The sequence below is a fragment of the Dermacentor variabilis genome, chromosome 7 (genome assembly GCF_050947875.1).
Source record: "Dermacentor variabilis isolate Ectoservices chromosome 7, ASM5094787v1, whole genome shotgun sequence".
Lineage (NCBI taxonomy): Eukaryota > Metazoa > Arthropoda > Arachnida > Ixodida > Ixodidae > Dermacentor > Dermacentor variabilis.
The window spans coordinates 121,175,365-121,201,273 of NC_134574.1; the positions used below are offsets into that span (position 1 = coordinate 121,175,365).

Below are 25,909 nucleotides of genomic sequence, written 5' to 3' on the forward strand. Positions count from 1 at the left end.
GTCTGTTTGCACTGAGCTGTCCACGCATGAATTTGTTATTTCGTGGTTGTTCTGAGAAGTATCCATCATTACCTATATGAACAATTTGAGTGCATTTGGAAGGGAATATCTTTCAGATAAATCTGCAAAACCCGCTGTCCGGTGCAGCGTACACTGACCGTATTAAAAGCTAGCAGTTATAATCCCAACACTTTCCTTAATCATCTCCCGCCAAAGATAGCATATCTATTTCACAATCACATAACTCTCATATAAGGCTCGCTTAGCCTGTTTTCGTACTACGAATCGGGCCTCAGTTTTCATCTTCTGTTTCAACTAACTATTCGTTAATTTCTACGAACTGTTCAGTTGTGTTTATTGTGCTGGCTTGTTTTGAAGGTTCAAAAATTAAGCTATGATGGTCGTGACCTGACGTCCTATTCGCTGTGGCATTGTCTCACTTCATTTTAAGCTACCTTCTCCTCTTCTGGGTTAGAGCTACATAGAATTATGCTCCCACTGAGTGATCGATTGACACTTTACCTGAAAGTTAACTTGACGCCATAACATTCATAATAGCACGTGGGCGATAAGTAACATTTGTCAGTTCAAAGAGTGAACAGTGTCGTTATTAAAGACACACATGAAATCAAATTTCTTTGTGCAGCTTTAGACAGCAAGCTATCATGACACTGAAACGTGGAGCTAAAGTCTAAGAAAATAAGCAAACAAGGGCGCTATACAAATCAATGCATATTTTCTGTCTCGAAACCGCACTAGCCCTTTATCACAGCTTCAAGGGTCGCTACCGCTTCATCTCCAGGTCGTCCATGCGCTATATCCTTTTTCTAGGCAGGAACACCTATTTTCATGGTGCCGTTTATTTATTTACCGGATATCAGTAAATCATACTAACGTTTAGGATGGTTCATAGCATCATACGCTGTGCGGCCACAAGATTTCACCAAAGCATCGTACGACAAAACGCCAGTTTATCAAAATTGGAATCAGCGTCATTTACAGCTTTATATCACCACCTTTGAGAATAACAACGTTGCCCACATTTCATTGTTACATTTAATAACTGATTAAGCCAGTGTAAGAAGTTATCAATTACTTCGGGGTTTGATCAGCTGGAAACTGTTCTAGAGTTTATTTTGTTTAGACTACAACATTTATTTATTTAGTATTTATTAATTATTCATTTACTACTTATTGCAGATCTATACCTGACAGCTGCCGTAATGGCGCCACATCCTTGCCGAAAACTAAATAAGTACTGTGCACAAAAAAGCGACGACGTGGAAAACCACTGGTCGGGAAGAAAGTCACAGCAAAATCCTTCTTGAATACCTATTTTCTGTCAGCTCCACACCTGCTCCCGACATCGATAATGCTTGTGCATTAGCGCAAGGCACCTGACGCCGGGCACTCAGCAAAGGGGCCACTTCAGATGGCCATCCAGGTTGCATTAGGCACTTTGTGGGATCTCAAGTATAGCGTTCTCTTGGTGTCGTAAGAACCTTGTAGTTGAATGTTATTTCGCCACGTATTGTGGCGCCACTTCCCACTCGAACCACTTCCGTGTCTCGAACACGGAAGTGGTTGAAGATGAAAACAGTGTTCAGCCGTAGTTGTCTACAAACCAGGCTAATAATAACCAGTTTCCATTATTATAAACATCTGGATAACATTTTCATGCGAGCTGGCATTTGGGTCAGTGTGTACAGATGCAGGGCAACAAAATAGTGCAACGATACTTGGAAGGAAGAAGAGTAGACAGCGACCGACGCTCGCTGAAAACTGTAGTTTTATTCTACGCTTACCAATAAATTTGTTTTATTGGAAGAGGCGGACGTTGAACTCAAGAGAAAGGAGAAGTACTCTTTTGGCAAAAAAATGGTAGTATTATAAGGAAAATATTTAGGCGTGACAACTCGGTGAAGGCCCTGATGCAGCCCCATTGCCATATATACAAGTTGTTTCAGTGAACACTTTCAAATTTTTTAAACAATGCCTGGAGCAGACAGCGCAATTCTAGTTCATGAGCTCGTCTACTCGAAGAGGCGGACAGTACTTGCCCGAAACATTGAAATGCACAATCGACTAATTTACTAAAATACACTAATAATTTTTTGAGAATTTACTTTATGGCCCATACCACGGTTTACAAGTTTTAGCCATGGAGCTCGCAAGGCGGATACATTTGAAACGAATTCTCATGTTGACGCCAGTTTCGACATAGTAATTCCGGAACATTGCGAATAAATACATTGTCCTTCCAGTTACTTTTGTGTTTCAATGCATGAAATTACATTTTTTTAAGGAGTAACTAGAACGCACATGCATTTCTACGGAAATTTCGGGAATGCATCAAGACTCTGCAGGTAGCCAGCATGTCTGATTTCTACCACAGCCATATTCTTCCAATGAGACCTCTGCGGATATGTGATGTTGACACTTGGAACATCGCACCACTGAACTATTGGCGGATTTCAGCACGGCTCAATTTGCTCGGGCTTGAGAACTGCGACATGCAGACTCGCAAAGCGCTGACGTTTGTGTGGTGTTTCACGCATACAAGGAAAAGTGATACGCTCACTCCAACTATTGCGCCGCTTTAAACGTAGTCATTGCAAAGATCATTAGACCACGTACAGGTGGGCGTGCGACGTTTGCACGCCCACCTGTACGTGCGTGAAACTTAGTGACTGGATCAAGGCTAATACGCATGTGATGTCCTATAACGCAAAAGTATTCCATTCAGATTTTATTCCGATTTCCTTACGGCGAATTTACATAATCGCCGACTCAAGCGTTAAGCGGTGACCCACATCGTTCGTTGAACAGTCGACTCAAGCATACTTCGCGCCTTTGAGAACGTCACATATTTTGCTTTCAAAGCAAATCGAATTGATTATCTCCCCAGGTTCTGCTGGCCTAATTGGCTGGAAAGAGTCGAGGAGTACGCAGAAGTGGAGAGGGTTGGTTGTTAGAGTCGAACTAGCGTATACTGAAGACATATAACTAGCGGAAGAGAGTCTTGCCGACGTCTGCGATTGGTCCTGTTTGCTCAGCTTGCTGAGGATAGTTGAAAATTGTGGTGGCGCGGAATGAGGACCTAAAATGTCCCCAAAGCTAATCTTTAGCGAAAAAGACTTGGCAGAGCGACGCCGCATACTTTCCGAAAGGGCTTGACAACGGGTTACTGCGACGCAAAAAAAAAAAAGATGTCATTCTACACAAACAAAACCATTTTTCTCGGCTGCCCTCTGTAGTGAGTGTCAAAGTAATTAATGAGCAGTCATCTTCTATTCCTTTCGGAACGAGGCAGTCTCTGGTTATGTGGAAGAGATTTCAGTTTTCTTTATTATACTATTCCTTCCTTTGTGAGTACCTGCCGACTTTGACGCGGTTAGTTTTCACGGCTTTGTGACTTCACCTGACAGACAGGCAGTAAGAACGCAGTCTGAAAAATTTTTTAGGGGTAACGCGGAACTATTTGGGAAAAAAGAGACAAAGAATGTGAAATCATTTTTCTGTTCGCTCAATTCCTACGTAATCAGCGCCTACACATGGCATTTTCGCTACATGGCGTGACAGACAAGGGGAGTGAGACTGGCGCAAAACTTTCGTTTAACATCGTTGCCAGCGTGAGGCTAAAATGTAATAAAATAACAAATTACAATAGCTTAACGTTACAAAGCACGTGTTTACTAAAGTAGTCAGTACAACGCAGCTGTAAAACTGGCACAGTGTGCTGGTGGGTGTCACTGAGCGGTGCGTCCGTGCCCTGGTTACGATATATTTACCCCATTGGTAAAGTTCTTGCCGTAAGTTTCACTTTTCGCTGCTGGAATGTGTTGTAATCCATCGCGTGCTAACAGGCTTTTGGTGGCTTGCTCTAGCAGAGTAACTAAATGCGCGAAGTGAGGGGCATGACTTGAAGCTTCCGGTAGTTCGATGTCCACTAATAAACTCAAATGCGATACCAGTACATTTCGACGGATATGCGGGCCGTAATAAAACGTTCTATTGATCAACACGGAGTTTATGCACTAACAAGAAAGCTGCAGTCATCCTTTAGGTGAGTTGAAGTCGTAAAACTGCCTCTAGTATCGCAGAAGACATACCAGAAGACATACCTGAAAAATCCCTGCAAAATATTATACGGTTGTGACAGGGTGTGCTTTTGGCAATCGAGGGAGATCGGCATCGAACTTATCGACGATTGATTCCACCCTGCCGCGAAATAAACAAACGTTAGGCTGGCGACTTGTAGCCAACCAACAGTGCACACCGATTGAAACTGGATACTAGGAGCGCGTGGTGGCCAGCACTTCTTGCTCAAGCAAGAAGTGCCAGCAGCCACGTCAATCGTCAAACCAATGCCACCACTGGTCAAAACGATTGAAGCGCCCGCATTTCCAATGGTGGGCCTTGCGCCCACCATTGGAAATGCTAACTATGGGAAGACCACGAGTAGTGCATAATCCTGAAGAAAAAGCTGCCTACCGTGAGCGTCAGCGAGAGTTGACTCGTGAAAGGGTTTGTAGTCGTCGGACCGACCCCGAGCTGCGTATCAGAGATGCCGAGAATTAACGGCAGCGCCGGGAGGCAAATACCGAAGTGCGCGCCCTAGAGGTGGAAACACATCGGCAGTAACGGGAGGACGACCCCGAGCTTGGCGCCCGAGATTTACAGTACAGACTGCTGGCGAAGTCTGACTTGCATGGTGTAACACTCGGTGTAACTAACACAGCTTCGCTCTTCGACCAAGTTCACGGATTGGAAGGGGCGGCGATTTTTTTCACGTAGCCTGACTTGAGTGCTCTGTCTGCTAGTAACTCACCAATTAGGAATCGCCTGCGAAAGCATCAGTGCAAGGATTAAATTGATGAACTGAAAAAATGGAGCCCAAAGTTGGCTTTCCCGGAAAGCGGCTCGGACTTGATGATGCATACCTCAGTTATTTATAGATGCTTGAGAAGGTGCGCTCCACCAAAGTAATATTAACAGACTGTATTTAAATTGCAGCAAACCTTCATACCGAGTGTCACAAGACCTTTGCCTACGGTATTTAGGCTGTCTTTCTGAAATAAGTAAAGGCATCAATTTGAAATGCTGTTTGTTTTCACATCTCATAGGCGCCGTATTTTGCAACACGTGAATACCTCTGAATAAGAGTCTGCAGAACTCCTACACGAATCGGGTGTGTATTTCTGACTCTTTACTGTGAACGGTTGAAGAAAAACATTACTTTTTCGTGCATTTTGAGCGGTTCCACGCGGAAGCCGTCGTAAAATATGTAGGTGGATTAAGGCCACTCCTGTGGGCTCAGGGCTGCACACGCTATCATGAGACCTCCAAGGAACTGCAGACAGCAAGCAATATATTTGGCAACGTATACGATGTTTTGATGGGGATTCTCAGCGTGCCTACTTGCTGTAGAGTATGTAGAAAGCATGATTTCTACGCGCCATTATGTGTATGTGTGACAAGAAAAGATGACAACCGCACAATAAGCCTTCGTGCAAACGAAACGCCCTCATACGGACAGTCTCCGTGCGTCTCCGTTGTTTGTCTTTGTGTATGAGGCGAGCGCCACCTTCAGTCGGTAATTTATGTGCTCGCCGAGGAAGCGAGTTCGGAGTGACGGGATATTTATTTTTTTCTTAGGCAATGACGCTATCCCGCTTCCCAAAATTTGCCAAAGAAAACAGCGCCGTGTTATTTCCTCGTCTTTATTATCAATTTTATTGCGCCTCCGACGAGTATGCCAATCTCTCGTGAGAACAAGAGCCAAATGTTTAGATACAAAACTTCAATTTACAGTTTATCGATGGTACCGCTATATCTTCGTTGTCTTCTGTTAACTGTCTTCTGGCAACCGGTGTCTGTCAAAGTTTTATGCTACCTGCAAGCCTGTTTTGCGCTTGCGTACTTCGTCCCACAACGTTACTCTGTTTTTCATCTGTATGCTTTTGCTATGAAAGTGTTTCATAATTACGAAGCGTCAAGTGTAACATGGCAAACAGAACGAGCTTGAGTGGCAATGGCTCAAATACGTTATTCATTGATCCACCTAGGAGAGGCATCGTTCGGCAGTGATAACTTCTTTTTCCCCCTTTGGTTTAGTAGCCACGTTCATCACGCGACATGCGACCGCTAAGTGTCTCTAACCATAAATCTGATGTCGTTTACGGGGCACACACCAGTATGAAAAAAAAATTGGTAGACATTATCTGAGGATGACTGACACACCGTATTGCCACCCCCAAAACGCGTCATGTATGAAGCGTGCGCGAAATAGAGCCGGGCTCCTCTGCGACGTTTTGGTGATAATTTTTATTGATGTTCTCTTTGAAATAGGGTGACATGTACCGGTTCCACCGCAAAATCATCACCTGGCGCGTACGGATGTATATTCTGGAGCGCCATGTATGTGCGAACACGGGTTCCATTCGACTCAGCACGTTAAAAATTTAAAGTATTCTTTTTGCCACTGAAGAGCGGCACATACCCACTGTCACATACCCTCTGACCCAAGTTGGTGTGAAAAATGCCACTTACTGAAAAACATACCGTAAACTAGATGATGTTGCAAAAGAATGCGAACGGCGCCAATAGCAAATGTCATATTAATGATTGCTAGGATATGCCACGCGAGTAATACACAATGACTTAATCCTTAGAGCAGGTACGTTCACGAGTAATTTCGCAGGCGTCCTAAAATTTCGCAATGTCAATAAAACCTACATGCCCCAGCGCGCTAGCAAAGGCCGTTTAATGAAGATCTACGGTAAACAAATCTAACATTTGGCGTCGTTTCTCGAACATCGATTCTCAGGGGCTGGAGCTCACTTTCTGCTATTCAGGACGATCAAGAAACGGCGCTCAAAAGGCACTTGTCTAGCCAACTTCAGCGTATTCTCGATGTCATACAGGAATCCTAATCAGCTCTGTAGAAACATGGGCAGACGTAACACGGCAACGCACAGCCCTATCGCTGCCGTATTTCTAGTCTCGTTAGTATCTTACGGGATGTCAGGATGACAGATCAACTAGCCCAAATTACCGCCTTGATCCCATCGTTTCTTTTTAAATCCGAAGAAGGATGACACCGATTCCGTTACTGTTGGTAAAAATGGTTCCGCTGCGTCGTGTACCACGGCAGCTTTAAGCCTGCATGCAGCGAAAGTCAACTGCAATGCTAGAAGAGGATGAATGCGCATGCGCCTGTTCACATGTTAACTGATACCAAATCACCTAATTTTTAACTATTCGCATTTGTAAGCACGTGTAGTACCCGAATACGCTTGGGAAACGTTGCAGCAAAGTTGTGGGGACAATTTACTAGCGCTCAATAACTCCACATGCTCAACATGTTCAATGAGAAGAAATTCAGGACTATGTTATCAACTAGCTTGCAGCGTACAATCTAACTGAAACAAATAACTTTCAGTAGTTAACCGACCTACATTTACCACTTGTTTCTCTTCTTCTGTATTTCTTTCGGGGGCGGGGGAGGGGAGAAAGCGGAACAGCGGGACTTACTACGATAATCACACGTGATATGTGTGATAATGAACCTGTCTTGCACCGTTTAAGAAAGGAGCATCTATGTGTGTTAGCATGAACAACTTCTTATTTTCTTTGTTTAGCATATGCCAACATAGAGCGAACGCAAGTTGCTCTAGTCCGGATGGACTCACAATGTTTGTGTCCTTCGTTCTTTTGAGATTAGTTTGTATTGAATACGTACCACCAGAGCAAACGGGCAGTTCAGAAACATGGTGGCAGATCACTGCTCTTGAAAAGACGGCAATGATGTCGGCGAATTGTTTACGCATACCTCGCACACAACTGGAAAAAGATAATCACGTTTCGAGTGGATGACAACCCCAACAAAATTTGAATTCAATCAGGGCATGGCGACACAGTTCCTTCTTTATCAAAATATTTTGCGTCCTACTCATACATCATTTGTACTAATCGTCAATAAAGCATGATTTGGCGTTACGAGACTAGAGAGTAGTTCAAACGAATCTGGAAGCTTTCAGTACTAACACTGGAAGAACAACCATTGTAGACGAAGCCAACATTTCGACTACTGGGTGTGCTGCAGCCCGGACAAACACAAGTCTCTTTGTTCAAACATTGGCTTAAACGACATTTCTTGTTCTACCATGGTAACAGTAACATTGCGTGTAATGCCAAATCTTTTTGGAGGTTTATTCAGTAACAGCAGAACATATCCAGTGGCGTTTGTCATGAAACTCGCTACACAACAAAGTATGTGACCAAATTTCAGAAATCCGCAGCACCTTTAAGGCTAATTAGTTTGGCAAAGTCACGCTAAAGTATGTCAGCACAATGTTTAAGCGAGAAAGGCTTGCAGGGTATTATGGCATCATATTCCTACTGCAGACCACCATGTTTCACTCACGTGCCAAGTTCGCCAACGCCAGCCCCAATTTCTGCAAGGGCGTGCCAGCAAATAGGTTTCCTCGAAGGGGCAGTTAGGAAGTAAGGCGAGATCGCTTAATCCTCATTTCTTAGTGACACGCTAACCCGAACGATCTAGACCATGATTCTTGCGCACGGTGACGTGACCATCAATTTCCGTGGCCACCGGAGACGGGGCGTACAAGCAGCAATATTCGTTTCCTACGTATTTATTGTTTCCCTTGAAGAAGAGCACATACAAGTCATAGGATAGATGGCCATATGCGGAACGCACGTTTCTTTTTTTTTTTGCCATTCAGGCGGCCTATAACATGGTTAAGTTAGAAATTGAATACTGGACGAGGTGAGTAAGGAGGTAGAATCTTAAGCACCGGAAGTTTTAAATAGTTACGCAATATGTCTCGCAAGAGAAACGATGATATATGGCAAAAATTAACGAACCACTCATCACATGCACACAATAAAGTGATCCAGTATACTTGTTCCCATTAGATTAGATTCGGGGTTTTACATGCCAATATCACAATTCGATTATGAAGCACGCCGTAGTGGATGACTCACGAAATTTGGGCGGCCTTGGGTTCTTTAACATGCACCTAAATCTAAGTACGCGGGTGTTTTCGCATTTCGCCCTTATCGTTGTGTGACCGCCTTGGCCGGAATTCGATCCCGCGACCTCGTGCTTAGCAACCACGGTGGGTTAGAGTCATTCAGGGTACGTTCACTTAAAGATTAAAACATAGATATGCGTCATCGATTAAGAATAACAGAACCAGTAATGGCGACCTTTCAAATAAAAGGGCCAACTGTCTACGACGTAGACATAGTGACGTTGGTTATCGGTACCCCCATATTCTTACAAAGAAAGACCCATTTCCTTTTGTATGCACCCATACGCAATACACTGATATTTATTTTTAACATAGACATATCATTGTCCTCTAAAACGCTTCCATCCAGAGAGCTGGATGCAACTACATGGCTGAAGGGCAAGACATCCAGGTATCTGACATATCCAACCCAAAAAAACTAGTCAACTGTTCACCCGTAAAAGCTGTGCAACTAGTACAAGAAATATCCGCGGAAAACTGTAGGCGAAATAATAACTAGAAACATATACTGAATCAAAAAATTGTGCAGGAAATTAAAACCTCATTAAAAGGCGGGTCAACCAAAGTAGATGTAGAAGACAGGGTTAGCGTACCTAATATGTGAATTTATATGTTGTATTTGTATGCACTAAAACTGTGCCACTAAAGATGACCCAATGCTGCAATTTTCGCACCTTATTTTTTTTTTTACTGAACGATTGATTCTTTTTGTCCATGTGGAGTTTCTTTATTCGCTTTTTTTACGCACATTTAAGTTGATTGGGTATTCTTTCGCGTCGACTTTAGCTAACATGCCTTCCTCTTTCTTTGACCAATAGGCCAGTTGGCCCCATCACACACATAGTGAAGTGTATTGTGCAGTATGGGAAATGTTCGACTATGATAGAGCAATTTATATTTTCGACCAGACCAGAAAGACAAAGCACATGTTCTTTATGCCTACAAAGAAGCGCAAACATGTCAGCAACGATGCCGATGTCACATTTTCGGGCAACGTAATTGAACGTATTACATTGAACGTGTCGGCCGAATTTCTTGGTGCCATCCATGAATGAATTTCACGACAGAACACTTTAGAAATATACGCTCAAAAATTTCTCGATCTGTCGAAATAATTCGAAATTTTAGCGCCTCCTGCCACAATGGCTAAAGAGAACAACTTTACGCTCATTCAATCTTATTTGCATTAGTGTTTCTTGCCCAGGGCTCATACCAATATCCCGAACTGCAAATGACTCTTTATCCTTCAAAAGAGGACAACAAGAGCTGTCGCCAACATACGATATTCCGAGAGCACCGCCACACATTTTAGTTCGCTGTGTACAACGAATATAAAACAACTAATAGCCTACCGATATGCAATAAATTCATATCATGTAACCAATATTAATGACAGAATGGGTGCAAGCTTAACATCTCATCCACAAACCAATTATGAGTTGAGGCATGTCTCTCCAAGGACACCACGGATAAGAACGAACTACAGAACGCAAATGTTTCCATTTCACCTTATATATTTTCTTAACATTAACAAACACGCTGGAGACTTCATCTGTCAAAGTACTTCACTTAGGGCTTACCAAGAGAGCATAGCGGAGTGCTTGCTGTATAACAAAGAATAACATATGTATTCAATGAAAGTGCCGTTAGGCGTTACATGATGTTAATCAATGCGTGTTTTCATAACGTGGAAGCAACCCTACATTATGTTCAATGTGTTGGGGGGGGGGGGTGTCTTCGCTGCTCTCTTTGAAATGCTACGACTGATTGTAGGGGAAGGGACCTCGTCAGGCATTTTGCCTTTTGCCCTCCTCCTAAAGTGTGCTGTACAACTGATCCATTCCGAATCAAGTTTCACTTCGCTTGGTTTCAGTAATTAAGCCGGTACTAGTAATCGCACCTACTCTACGACCAATTCTCACTTCTTCCCTCGTTAATAACTACATTTGTATACATTTTCCGACTGGATACAACACTATGGACGTGCAAAAATACCGTTTTATGACCAAGAATAAAGAGAGATACCCAGATTCCGCCAAACCTATGTGAAGTCGCTGAAGAAAACTCGAACGCTCTTAATCCTGATTATACCTATATGGTGGGTTGGGCAACTACATCATGTATAATTTTCAGTTGGTTCAATTTTGTCAGCGCTGTACGTAGAAGACATGCATATACGTACGATATACCACAGGCAAGTGGTCTCATGACAATAACGTATTTCGCATTCAATATTTTTTTTCCGCGGATCTTGCAGCGCAGTCTTTCCTTTTCTGTGTTAATTCTGTAAAGCAGTTTTATTTCTCATCACTTTTCATCGCTTTTCTGAATATTGTCAGCGCTGTCTTCGTAATAACAAGAGTAGAAATAACACTTTCTAGGAGCTGTGGACAGGAGAAAAGAAACGTGCACAGAGAAAAGAAGTCGACGATTATATATTTGTCACTTGAAAGGCCGCTGCGCGTTTTGTGGGCCTGAAAAAACCGCCCGAGCCATGTGCGTGTTTCGAGATCATGGATAAAGAGAAGAAACTGGGGAAAGGTCGCAACAATTCCAGTTGTACTGAAAAAAATTTTTGCAAACGCCACGTCTCGTTTTGGTTGTGTCTGGCTATCATTTATAGGGTAAACATGAACCGTTGCTGATATGTCGGCCAGGCTGGTGAAAACCGTGGACGTGTGCTTGGGCTCCCGGTGCGTCACATCGATTTTTCGGCGCATTTCCCCGTGACTACTCGACGTGCTGTTTACAGCTAATCAGCGTTGGCGTGATCCCTGTCTGGGGCAGTCCTGCGAAGTACGGAAAGACAAATCAGAGAGACTCAGGGATAAAGGGTATCTAAACAGGAAAAGAGTTTGCTAGGACCAAGTGGAACGTGAAATTCTCTAAGGCTAGTCATAAAAAGTATCAAAAAGCACCATGTGAAATTGATCCTCGCCACGTGTTATGCATGCTTTAATTTCTAGCCAGCGAGTGCGCGGAATGTAAAGGTTAGAATGCAGGCCGGGTGGTTCGACAGTGACGATGGCGTCACCAAGGAGATACAGCGAATCAAACAATGTCTTGAAAGGTGCAGCAAAAATACAGAGCCTATTTCCCAGGACTCCTTCCACAGAAAAAAAAGCAAGAGATATGAGGCCCCGTGTGAGCAGAGGAGGCTGGCTAGCTGCCTCACATTATCCTGTCTCTTAGTATTTTTTTTTTCCTTTCTTGCGTTCCTCCGCGCATAGAATAAATGCACCAATGCGTGGAAAGGTCGAGGAGAGTGACGGCATGGGCTCTCCTCCGTTCTCTTTTTCCTTTTGCCAACGACTAGGTCGGAGTTTGCATGGAAGTTGTGAAAATAAGCACTGGAGCGCCATCTGGTGTGGCTACTCGAGACTAGCGGCCGCAGTTGGACGGTCGATGTCGCGCATAGCTTCGGCGGGTTGCTTCAAACTGCAAATATTCAGTTACGTAACCTTTAGGGCGTCAGACAATGCCGAAGAAACTCTGGGTTACACCTTTGCAACAGTTGCCCCCAAGTGTATTTTTCTAAAATTTACGTACGCTTTAACTTTCCCCAAATTTCTAGAAACAATGACATATAATGTGCGATGCTCGCGTAGTTATTTCAAACTTTGGAAATTTATGGGCGCTTACTCCTTCGTGTGCCTGAGTATAAATAATAAATCAGTAGAGGACCACTATTATGAATCGGTAATATATCAAGTATGGACACACCATATGCATTGCTAGACTCATGAGAATTAGCGTATTCATAGCGGTGGCAAGGAACAGAAAAACGAAGTGAAAGGTTAAACTACGTTGCGGACTGAGGAACCATCGTTACCCGGACACTCTTGCAATTTTCGAACTGTGGTTCAGTTAGGAAAAAATGAAGTCTATTCTAGCAGGTTCCTGAGTTGAATGAGATACAATTTGATTAGTCTTAGGGATGGTAAAGAATCAAGCACATCTCTGCAAAGCGATAGGTGTTTACCTAAAACTGATAGCGACGGCAAAACGGTCACGTACATTGAAGTTGGCCCTACAGATCAAACTAGTGGAGGAACATGTGCGCTTTTGTGCGAACATAATAAAATCAGTAATTCTTTATTATATTGAGGGTGTCAATAAAACACGCCAATTACGAATTATTTTTACCAGTGTGCGCTATACACAATAGCATCTCGATTTCAGGGGGCACCTGCACTACACAATACTGTGTGTCAGGCTGCAAAAACAGACCCATGCCTCCATTTTTGCCCGCCATTGTGTCTACTTTCACAGCATCAAATCCTGCATTGACGGTTATCTCTGGTTCACGGGTTTCGCTTTTCAACCAGGTCTAAGAATCATCAATATGACAAGGACAATGTTAAGAAACCGATGAAAAAAAGCTCAACTACTTGTACAAAAAGTTTCTCGCATGGACAATCAATATGCAAAGGTTACCATGCATGTCATGGTGAAGTGAAATATTACGCTCTAGCGCCAGCCGCTGGTCACCACCGGCCACTGACACGTGCCTAGAGCACTCGATGGTGCAACAATAGCATTTACAAGCAGTAGCACTAAATAAACCAGCGACCTTGTCGTCGGGCGCTGCTCCTTCCAGCCAGACTCGTCGTTCTCACGCTGAATGTTCGCGACAGGCCTTTACACGTATTCACGCAAAGAGACGCAGTCATGACTGAGGAAACGCAGCACCTAATACGTCAGTACCTCGCGAAGAGGTTGCTGCTGTTCACTGCCTCCCTCTGTATTGCGAAGAGAACCAAGCTGCTGTGACTCTGCAGGTCGAAACACATTTCAAGCTTAAATACTGTCTGCTACATGTGGCTTCTCTGCGCTGCCGGCAGCCATAGTCAAACAGGTGGGCGTTATCATTTGGTCCTTCCAGCCTTACCCATCGGCCGCTCCTTACAACGGGCTGACGGAGGATTTCTTCAAAAGTGGAGTCTATTAGCACCCCACAGTTGCCCATATTGTGCCCTCAAACCGAAGAAGTACTTTAGCATAGCACTGCGTCATCATCTGCGACCTGAACATTAATTTGTTGATATCTCGAATTTCAAAAATTTCAAACGATAACTTATATATAAAGGTTAGCTCAAATGACCGCCTGCAGGCACTTTGAGCCTAAATTACTGCGTTAGACCAACTAATCACCAGATTTTTCTTGCTGAACCTCGAAGCGCTATTAAGGCGAAGCTTTCGTTGCGTACTACTGCCACGCGTTGCTGTCCTCGTCACTTTCACATCGAGTAGGAGCTGCTTCCACCACCAGATGGTGCTGCCCTCGGCGCGTCGAACGAATTGAGGGCGGCGGAACCAACTGAGCACCGCCGTTTCGCCGTTGTTTGCCCCACTTCCTCCTCACCTCTCACGTGGTGTCCGATAACATGCAAAGCATGCGCGCTTGACTCGCTTCCATAGGAGGACGTCTCAGCGCGCGTACCTGCCGCTGCATTTTGGCCTTGGCTGACGCGTTGCGTTCTAGCTAGTGAAAAATGCAACCTGTGGTTGTAGCCGCCACCGGTAGTGTTCTAGCTTACAGCGTTTCCGTTACCCTGCCGCGGACATTTTCATCCGTCTTCTTCGACGCCTCCAATGCAGCGACACGCAATATCTCTCGAGTCCGTATCAACGGAAGTGATCGCTCCGAAATATCGTGCCGAAATACAAGTTAGAATTGGTCTGTGCACACCATCGAGGCTGATGACCGAGCGTGCTTTACGGCTAACGGGGCGCGGTCGCTGCTAGAAAGCGCAGCGCATTTCTTAACATGGCCCCCCGTTTTTTCTTTTCGATCTTATCGAAGCTTCGCCTGTATTGATTCCCAAAGTGCGTGCCTTCTGCCGATTAATTATTGTTAACACCATTCGTGCACTCGCGAGTCACGCTCGCAGCTTGACAAGTTCCTAATGTCACGGTTTGCAGCACCTGCATCTGCTACGACCATCTGCAAGTACATGACTATCCACCGGCTTAGAAAATACATGATTGAACTGATAGGTTCGTTGAATACCGCAGTCACCACCAGTTTATCTTGAAACTGCTTTCATGACTGTATTGAAAACGGTTACTATGTGCGTCACTTAGCGCTCGCCGCTATATCAATCTTCCGCTCCTTGAAACTGTGAGGCTATGATCGGGTGGTGTATTACTCCTGCTACCCCTTTCGTCCAAAGGGAAATGTGGCTGCTTGTGATAACGGTGTCCTTGAGTTTTGTATACCCTCATATTGAACTTATTTTACATACCGAAATAAGCGTGCTCTCATAATATTGTTTTTAAACAGAAGAAGATGGTCGGCTTTTTTTTTTGCGAGATTTTTAGTGCGTGCTAGTTACTCGACAAACACAAGCATGAAAGAAGCCTCGCTTCACTCTTCGGAGTCTTTTTTTCATGCTTGTGTTTGTCGCATAAGTAGCGAATGCTATGAAAATTATCACAAATAAAGCACGACCTTTTTTTTCTGTTTTCGAACAATGTTGTGACAGCGCTTGTTTTTTGTTATGAGCAATCTAGTTGTCTATTCTGGTGTTCTCATGCCGTGGCTAGGAGCACCATCTTCTTTTTTCCTTCGTGATATACTTATTAAGTTTAGATTATCCAGAATGGTTGAAGCGCGGCTACGGCACTTTGTTCCGGCCAAAACTAATGAGCACAGGGCTACGTTTCTATTCGTTTTCTTCAATAGAAAATTTGCCGTGGTGAAATATCGAGTGAATCAATATAGAAGCCAAAGGTTGAGAACATAGTGAGAACATCCACACATACAGCATACATGTAGGACATATAAAAAGGCCGCAAACATAAAAGGAGAACGTTTGAATTGCACAGGCTAAATTGCCGGCTGTGAATTTTAGGTGAAATATACAAGATGTATACTGATATCGCTTGCCTTCATTTCACTGTTGCCACGACAGTAAGAATATTGTTCAAAGGACGTCCTCCACTTCTAAAGGGTGAATGCACGTTATCTGCTCCAACTTTCCAGTGACAGGAATGTTTCTCGACCATCTGACAATAAGGCGATTCCATGGCCTACTAAAAAATTCGTAGCAAATTCAAGCGAAATTTTGTTCCATATTGTGAATGTAACCACGCACAATCATTCTATTCGATGCACTTCGTAGGCAGGCACAAGCAAGGCCTATCTCGCACCCAGGTGGATGGTGAAAAGTCTTCCAAGTGCATCGAAATGGAAGGCGGTGCTCTGAAAGAACCAGCCGAAAGAGCTGCGGGTGCTCAATTGCGATCAGCGTGATGTGACGCTGCTGCCTGATATCTATACCGACCAATTAAAAGTGCCATAAAAGTTTTTTTTTTACCACCTGCTCGCGTTCCATAACGTATCGGCCACAGCGTCGAGTTACAACTGCCAAGTTGCCGAGCAGACCTTTTCTACCAGTAATTTCTGCTGAAGACAGCATCTGAATCAAGCGACCTCCCTCCTCGGTCAACCGAAAGCCTTATCATTATTTATGTCAAGCTGCCTTATCCAACACTGTATACACTTGCATAAATCGCCACTCTGTGTGACGCCATCCGACATTGAGAATATGTGAAATAAATAAATAAATAAATATATAAGTAAATTAAAGATAAATTCCAGAAGCCTCTAATTCATAAGCCATATTTGGCGCTGGCTGCTCGCCTTCGCCAATTATACGTCGAGCACCGGAATTCGCGGAAATTGCCGCTTACGAAGAATTTTAGCGTAACGATTTATTATTTTGTGAATAGAGGTCCCGAAGAGCTGCCACGCGTCTGCTGTGTGAATTCCTGAATAGAGTATCCTCCTTTTAGGAGAATTTCCTGGGTTCGACTCCCCCTCCGCGCATTTCTCCAGCCAACCACCTACGGAAAAGTCAGTTGTCCAGTGGTGATGCGTAATAACGTAAATAAGAACAGTGGAAAGTAGGAACGGCCTTAGGAAACATTTTTTGATCATTTCGCTCCTAGTTCGACTAAAACATCCTTCCTTAAGGGCGCTACTCCTAGGCTTTAATTCATGCATGTAATCGCTTTTCATCGAACGCTTCGACAACCTTATTTTGTGTGTGTGTCTATGTTACCGAAAGGGTTTTAGCCCTTGGATTTATCAAAGTACTCATAATGAAATGAAACTTTTTTTACTGTGGGTTGGGAGGTGATTTTTATTCATCGGTTACATAGAAAGTGCTTCGGGATGTCTGCAACGCGAATGAAGAAATGTTTTTGAACCTACCTTCGAAAAAAGTCTGAATGTCTGGCTAAATGAAGTTTGTGTTTCTGTCTGTACTAGTAATCCGCAATTGCTTTTCTATATTAGGAATGGCATGCAACTTTCAAAATGCGCCCCTCTTCGAAAGTCTATTAGGCAGCCTAGCGGAGAATGACAAACGTGCAAGGAATCGCACATCACTTTTAGAGACGCAGGCAGGCTTGTTAGTTTCCCAATGCCGACAACACGTGTCGGCAGTCATTTCCTGACTGAGTGCAATTCCGCGGTTAACGCCTTTGGAACCGCCGTAGCTACCACTGCTGCGCTTCTAAAGTAAACATAAAATAACATAAACTAAAAGAGAACCGGAACTACCATACTGCATGAACTGCTCTCTCTGAACCCTTGAAAGCGAATGCCGAAAGACACAAACAGCAGGTTGAAATGAAACCGGGTGCTACATGTCTTCCTCTTAGCGTTATCGGTTAAGAGAAACGGGTTGCACAAGCCAACTGAAAGTGACCGGGCGAGCTTCATTCGCTTCTTGGTGTTTTCCGTGGAAGACTATTTAAAAGGCGAGAACACTGCTTGACGGCTCGAAGTGCTGTCTATATACTACCACACGCAAGCAGAGGCTCGTATTCTTCCATATTCTGGACATAGATGCGTACCTGAAGCGCCGAGTAAATTGGGAGCTCTCCTTTTAACCGCAAAAGTGAGAACCAGATGTGTGCTTTACTTTTATTTGCCTTTGTCTTGAATTTGTTATTGAATGTGACATATAAAGTTGTTTATTTCAAGGATCCCACTCAGTCTGTTCTTGGATAAGAATGACATTTCGGGCCAGTTTATCTGGCATGCATACGCACATTCTGCAGAGTGAAACTTCTGAGTACCCTTATCTCTACGAAAACCGTAGCACTCGGTATGGGAGCTCTAGCTGATAGGCGTTCTTATTTGTCACTTGCCGTGTATGGCACACTGATGTTGATAAGATACGTTACGGTTGGCAACGCCAGTAAGTGTCCACCACTGCCTATTATATCATTTTTGCTTGAATGATACAGCGTAACTTTTTTCGTGTTAGTGGTTCTTTTTTGCCGAGTAAGGCCTAATATTCAATAGCGAAATACATGTCCGTTTATTTGTATGCCACGCTGAAAATTTTCAAATATTATTTTATAATACTGAAGGGAGAAGCGCTTTCATGACACGTTCGCGAGCCCACCGGTAAGACCTAAACTAAAATTTTTATATTCTATATATTTCTCTAAAATGTTTATTTATTCAATATTTAATGTTTAAATATAATATTCAAATATTTATCAATTATTGATGAAGTTTGTGAATCGGTTTGACCCCGTTGCAGCTAAACATGAATGCAAAGTATGCTGCCGCCGGCTTTCTTCTCCTTGGATTCATCGCCAGCACTATAGCAGGTAAGTGCGAATAGTTCTCCCAAACTTCACCTCTTTAGACACGTGACCTTTCCTCGATAGATCACTGCCGAGCAGAATATAGCAGCCAGTGTAGGTGTGAAGTGGTTTATTTCTTATGAGCTGTAAGTCGAGCTCCTTGAAATCATTTGATGAATATGCACAAGTGTTAAGGCAGGCCTAAAATGTCTCTAAAATAACGAATCCTTTATAAACAAACAAAATATTCGGTTATATTACTATTTCCTTACAATGCGATTCTTTTTTGTGCGTTTCTGATGGTGGAAGCGACATTGCGCCTACATTCCGAAGTCCAGTCAGCGAAAGTAGAGGAGCATTAGCGCAAAAGATTTGAGATAATTATTTTTTCGAACATGCGGTCATCTCATAAACATAAAAACAAACACTCACCAAGCGTCAAACTGAAATTACTGATCATGACAACCTTCTCGAAAACTACATCACACTATATTAAGAGGAATAATTAAAATTATGCTTCTGCAGTACCACTGGTACTATAAATGACGTGGCTCGGGTATAGACATTACGGCATAAGTAGTCAGAGCATGTCATTCCACATTTTCGGTGTTGACAAATACAAAGCTTATAGAAGCAAATAAAATCAAACGCAAGGGAAAAAAGTCGTTTCAATCACACAGAGAACGGCTACTTCATTGCTGAAAAAGATAAACTAAATGGTATAATTTATGGATATCGTCAAGTTACCGTTTTGAGAGCATGAAGAAACCCGATTGTTGGATCAGCTAGTGAGAATTATTGAACGTCTATACCGTCGCCTCCACCTGACAAAATGTGGAATTTCTGCAAACAAAGAATTCTGACTTAGGGCGCATGTTCTTATACACGGAGACCCTCAAATTTCTACCAAAAAATCAGGAAAAATTTCAACCACTCGAAAATGTTTTTAATGGCCTGCGCGCCTTTAAAAAACAATATTGTGTTCCTTCAAATGATCTACAAGTACAATACATGAAGACTGGTGGACTGTGGTAGTCACCTTTTATCGGATAAATAAAGCGTTGAAGGCGGAGAAAGCGAAGCTTCGTTGTACTCGCAAAGAGCGATAGAGCTCACCAAACATGCTTGCGCTTGCTTTACCGGCGAACAGTTACGATGGCAACGGTGGTGTTTCAGGTTTTACTAAAGTGGCCCTTACGTGTAACCATGTTAGACTTTTTTTACGATGCATGCACACAAGAGAATTCAACTTCGTCAAGAAATTTGAGCATTGAAAAAAGCAGAGGAGGGCGTCAGTATTTGATAACCAAAAATAAGCAGAATCTACAGGCGTGAAAACGAAGTGCCGAGGGAAAACTGAAACACTCTGTGACAGAAAACGAAAACTTCTTTTACAGCGGACCCGCCTTGCCCTCTAGTGAATTGCGTGGCCGGATCTCGAGTCGGATGCTTCATAACGCGGCAGAGGTGCGAGTGTTCATGTGGTAGGTGTAAAAAGTTTGCATTTATTTGCTTCATTTTTGGGTGATACGCCATGTACCCACCTTGAAGACATATCGTCTCAAAGGGTGCCTTAGTGAGTTGAATAAAAGATTGATGCGGATCTTCCGAAATAGGTTCTTAGAATTCAGTCTTGTGGAGGCACAAGTTTGCGTAATGTGTAATATAGTTCACAAGAAAGTACCCATAAAGTGTTTCATTCAGGAAATAAAGAGAAAATTTTGAATAAACTGTTCAGTTTCTATCAGGTCATATACACAGCCTAATGACCAAGTGAATAAAGCACGAACGCGCACAAAAAAGCGCTTCCATGTAGAACACAAATTGCTACCGATACGTCGATACTCAATGTGTGCTTCACTAACATGAAAACAGTGATATACTGGCACTGCTCTAAGCTTTCTGACCTTTATTACTGACGTGAAAGCCATTTGACCTGCCTCACGCTCCTTACACAGCACTTTTGCAGCATTTTAGTTAGTTAGTAACCTTGGTGATCGCTTAATACCATTATGTAAATAATAACAGAACTTAGTCATCCTTTAGCGAATGTATAGGGAAGACAATGCAATTAAGAACATTGCTCGGAGGACAATTGTTCCGGGCTAGAACCAACGTTACGACTTCTCTGTGTCTGGTGATATGCGTAGTGGGCCAGTGGCCAACATTTTTTGCCATTGCATCCTGCACCTTCGATGGTTGCTTGTTAAGAATGGAAAATAAAGTACACCTAGGAGAAAATTCGCATCACCAAATGCATTGCAGATACCTGACTACTATTTATAAAAGGTAAACAATATAAAATTTTGTAATACCTAGACATGACCTTCATAATTGAAGTCTATGCTCAGCAGTCAATATCCACTGGGAGGGTAGGCCAGACGTATCAAAACGTTCTCGAGGGCCCTTTAAATTATACTTTATGCTACATAAATGTCATCATTTCCAACATCTCCGTATATCTCCGAAAAGAGAACGACGTACTTTTCATTAGCTTGCATAAAAACTTAAATATAATGTCGGCATCTTTTATCAAGCATCGTTTATCGAGTTATATTCAGTGCCTCCGAATAAAGCAGTGCAAGGTTTCTCATTTTTGTTATTTCACTATTATTTGCGTTATATTGCGTGCACTGTATGGTGATGACAATTTTTGTAACCTCTTATTGATCATAACTGGAATTGGTTCGAGACGTCTGATCTGGCTTTTTGGTTATTTATCCACAGTTCAAGGTATTGACCCTTGTCGGTATGTGACCCAGCGCTACTCCCGTAAATGCGCCCCAAACCAGGTCCTAAAGTGCAAGACAGATGTCCAGGCATGCAAGTGTCGTTGTGGTAGGTATCCAGCTTTCAGCGAATTCTGATTTCACACTGTACGAAAGTTTTTGCCTAGAACGCCGAATTTGCAGCTCCAAGTTTATCTTAGACATGTTTACTATTGCAATAGTATTGGATTCAACGAAGGTATTAATGAGAAAAAGTGTTGAAATAAATTGGTTCTGCATCCCGTTCTTTCCGACGGATTGTCATCTCCGGCATCATGGATAACAATCCGTCATTTTTTGTGTATTGCGGCAGTGGTGATAACACATAGACCGGACATTAACCGGCTTTAAGTGCCTATTGAGGTGATAACTCGGAAGTTTTCAGCACTGGAAAATCATAGCGCTAGATGTTGACAATAAGAAAGACAGAAGGCCATTCTTGTTGCTGTCTTGCTCCAGCGCTGTTGTTTTTCATGTGCTATGCATCAAGTGCTTCGTGTACACACCCTTTTAGCGGGCTTGGCCTTAATATTTGGTGATTATGTTGCAACGTTGTGTAAGGGTAACCTTTCTTTCGCTGGACCCAACGCATTCGTTTGCCGCGATCATGTAGTCTGCTCTAGCAGTGCCGTATCAAATGACCGGAAGAATTTAGCTAGCAAGTTAGCATATTCAATATGATTGGCTTCTTTGCTTCCAGATGAAATTGGCATAAAATCAGCCGCTTCATTATTTTGCCTTGAAAATGTATTTGCCACTTCGGTTCATTGTGTGAAATAGTTGGTAGTGCACTTGTCGATCCAAGCAGCTCAGGGATGCGCAATTATCACGATATTCATGATTCGGGCGAGAAAACCCAGTCAACAAGGAAAATTGCTACCTTCAAAAGAAACGTTTGCCGCAGCCTATGTGATGACTTTTTTTCTTTGTCTTTCTTGCACCCCACAGCTCGCCGATGATCTCAGCGATGTGCACCGGTCCCACAAGGAGATAGGCATACACAGAAGTCTGTAAACTGGCCTTCAACTGCTACGGACCTCGCTGACGAAAGGAAATAAATAAATTAATAAAAGCATTGTTAGCACATCTCGGAAGGTTTTTGTGTTAAGTCATTAAATGATTGCGGGCTTCCTGGTCGTAACACACTTCTCATCGGTGATGCCATTTTCTAGGCGTTGCACTACATTTTACCCTTCGCTCGGAAGTGCATTCAAGGGGTCACAGTTTCGCTACCTACCAATGCCGCCTTGCCACAAGTGGGTGGCAAGTGATGCCATACCTTGAACCATTAATCGGCTGAATAGGCCGATGCTCATACTCACTCACCAATATTTTCGCAGGCTTTCCACTCACTCAAACTCAGGGGTATTCACTCAATTTCATACACACGTCCACTTATACTCACCGACGCTCACTCACCTACAGTAACTCACATTCATACACACATGTCGACTTACGATCATTGTGAGTGGCTTTCGCTCGTACTAACATAAACACTGACTCACTCCAGCTCACGCTTACCCTCGTTTACAGTCACATCCGCTCACGGCTTCATACACGTGGTGGTGGTGGGGGTGATGTTGCAGAAGGCGGGGTTAGCCTGGCATACATAGCCGGTGTTTGTGCCGCCTGAGCTTCCTATGAGTGGAGATCAGCGGTTCTGTCACTAGGTGTCGGTGTGCCCCGTGTCTCGCAGGAATGCAATGACTAATTGTTACACTCTCTTCCTGATTGCCGAGGGCCCTACAAGTAAAATGACGTCTTCAAAAGTCCTGTGCGTAAGATCACTCGTATGTAGGCTGTCGACCATCGCTTTTCATGCCGTGTCGAACTAAGGGCATACCCAAATGAAATATTCAGTGTCGCCTATGTCACCGCAGAAGGTACAGACTGGGGAAGCGCAAGCTACAGTCTTGAATAGTGAGGCCGATGTGTACGGGGAGTCTGTTCTTATGCAGTGCAACAGCATCGCTTCCTCACGCGTGAGTTCGTGGATAACACAGGCTTAATGTGGAGTATAGTGGATCACCTTAAAGTAATTCCAAATTGCATCAATAGAGTTCTGAAAAACTTTTGGTGCTCTCACTTTTGCGACACCTGTCAGCTCTTGGCTTGTAAGAACGTCAGCTCTTTCGTTTCCTGCAATTCCTGCGTGGTATGGGGTCCATTGGTATTTTAGATTAACTATCCTGCTCATTGGATCTTTAAGCAGTCCGAGAGATTGCCTAGTAAAGTGCTCTGGACGTAGTCCAAGATGTAATCGTTCTAATGGTTACTTTGAGCCAGTCTGCACGACGACCTCATGCAGAAGAGGCCCGTAGTTTTCGCACAACCGCGGTTATTGCAGCGTCTTCTACTCTTGTCGACGAAACTAGCCGATCCAAACAGCCAGACCATGTCACATCAACGAGGGGCATACAACATATCGACGCTTGGTCTAGGTTTATCAGCGGAAAAATATGCCTTCATGCTTTTCCCGGGAGTGAGGTGGAAGCCAACCCGCCTGATGCTGAATCTTGGAGGCAATCGAATTCGTCCTGTAACTAGTCTTTCTTTGCTGGGCGCTACCATTAACACCAAGTTACTGTGCCGATGCGCCAATGAAAGCGTTGTGGCTGCATAAGTGCAAATAGCCAACGCCCTTCTTGGCATGTCAGGTTAACGTTGGGGAAACGATGCTCTGTCCATGATTATAAACTGAATGCTGCAGTGATAACACGCTGCATTCTCTATCAGATGTCGCGGCTATCACCATCACCGAGTCAATTTGAGCGCTTTGAGGGAGTACATAGAAAGGAACTTCGCATTGCGATGGGAGTTCCTCTGGCGGCTAGAAACAACGAGGTTACAAATGAACCAGAGTTTCTTGCACTCAGCCCTTTCGCATCTTAGGCCTTGCTAACGCAGTTATTAAATTTGGGCTTTCCCCAACACGGACGGCGTTTCTCCGGTGGATAAGAGCAAGAACTTGCTCTCAGATACATGCGTCGCGGAACACCTTCCGATACTGAGGATTGAAATGACCTAAACAGAGACGTCTCGATCGGCCATGATCTTTTTCGGACGACGTTACCTGCTGCCTCAGCGTACCCCAGCTACCAGTGAAACCTACCATTCCAACTGCTGAAGCGAAGTTTCTTGTATTGGACCACATATGAATAGCGTATCAATAGACCACAAATAGACAGCTGCGCAACAGCTTCCTAAACTCACTGGCACTCTATCTTACGTCTGTGAATTGAGGATGGAGAGAAGGGGGGTGCTCGTGAATATGTCGACCTCACGACCGCGCGAAGCGCCGAGTTCAGGACGAGTAGCGCATAGGCACCAAGTTCACTGGAAGTCGTTATCTCCTATAAATAGGGGAACCTGCTTCGAGGTAATCGTGCCAGGGGATGTGTCGTGCAAAGAGGACGACACATATGGGGTTTTAGAGAACCAAGACTGGTTCCCTAAAACCTCATAAAAATTGTTAAATACTAAATAATAAACAACTTTTGAGCCTCTGATGCTTCGCGGTAACTTTTCTAGTCTTTAGAGGTCCTTGAATTTCATTTACGCGAGATGTGCAGTAGAAGTTAACCCAGTATTCCTTTGACATCATACCCTAGTTCAAAGCTCTTGTGTATACAGAAGGCGACAAAGAAATTGTTTTTGGCGGCTTCCCTTGCATTTAATTTTGTGACGTTTATTGCATTTAAAAGAAAACTGTGAGAGCCACCTACTGTAGAAAGCAGTTTTGAATATACGCAGTGATTTGAGAATAAATATTTTTTGAGCATAGCTAATCTAAAAAAAAATAATTAACATGCGCAAGAAATACTTACATAATACCTATGCAACTCATCCTAAAAAGTCACAATTTTGAAAAAGTAACGTAATAAGACATCCGGATCGAAAAAATACTGTATATTAAACCTACGTAATATGAAACTAATGTTTCAGAACGACTGCTCGGAAATCCACATGTATATTGCTAGAAATGCTCGTAAGCTATGAAACCATTATAACACATTCGCTCATTTCGGATATGACGATCAGTTACAGAATTGAGATTTCTGTTTCTAGTATATTGAGATGTTGTGACGATGACTTACAGAACTGAGATTTGCGTTTTTGGTAGAATTACAGGTTCCCATGCACTTAGCTTCAAATTTTTTGGTGTTCCAGATTTTTGAAATTTTTGTATGACATACTGATGCAGCTAAGGAAAATTCTGTTTGCTACGACACGTGGAATTCAGGTTTCTCTCCTAAATGATGAAAATTTTATTCGATTCAGTTCAGTGGTTTTTTACTAAAGCGGTTTTGTGTTTATGGCGGCTAGTGGAGGGCAAGAAATGGAGGCGGAGCCATGGCCGGCTATGTAGGCCAAGCTCACCCCGCCTGCTGAAAGACTACCACCATGCCCTGCAGGAAAGCGGGGGGAAGTGACGCGAAAGAAACATGCCGCAAATGGAAGGGGTGGAGA

General features: G+C 43.4%; 1 protein-coding gene across 1 annotated transcript; it reads left to right on the forward strand.

Annotated features, from left to right (window-relative positions):
- Positions 1-18,461: 18,461 nt before the first annotated feature.
- Positions 18,462-22,525, forward strand: LOC142587081 (uncharacterized). Its single transcript, XM_075697969.1, has 5 exons — positions 18,462-18,486; positions 18,626-18,695; positions 20,069-20,155; positions 21,399-21,509; positions 22,388-22,525. Exons 2-5 carry the CDS (start codon positions 18,632-18,634, stop codon positions 22,396-22,398), a joined length of 273 nt encoding a protein of 90 aa, XP_075554084.1. The 5' UTR covers positions 18,462-18,486; positions 18,626-18,631; the 3' UTR covers positions 22,399-22,525.
- Positions 22,526-25,909: the final 3,384 nt, after the last annotated feature.

Bases quoted from the DNA above. Each gene is read 5' to 3' on its own strand.
- LOC142587081 (XM_075697969.1), top strand. From the start codon at position 18,632: ATGAATGCAAAGTATGCTGCCGCCGGCTTTCTTCTCCTTGGATTCATC. The intron at 18,696-20,068 runs GTAAGTGCGAAT...CTTCTTTTACAG, and splicing joins CATCGCCAGCACTATAGCAG to CGGACCCGCCTTGCCCTCTA. The intron at 20,156-21,398 runs GTAGGTGTAAAA...ATTTATCCACAG, and splicing joins GAGGTGCGAGTGTTCATGTG to TTCAAGGTATTGACCCTTGT.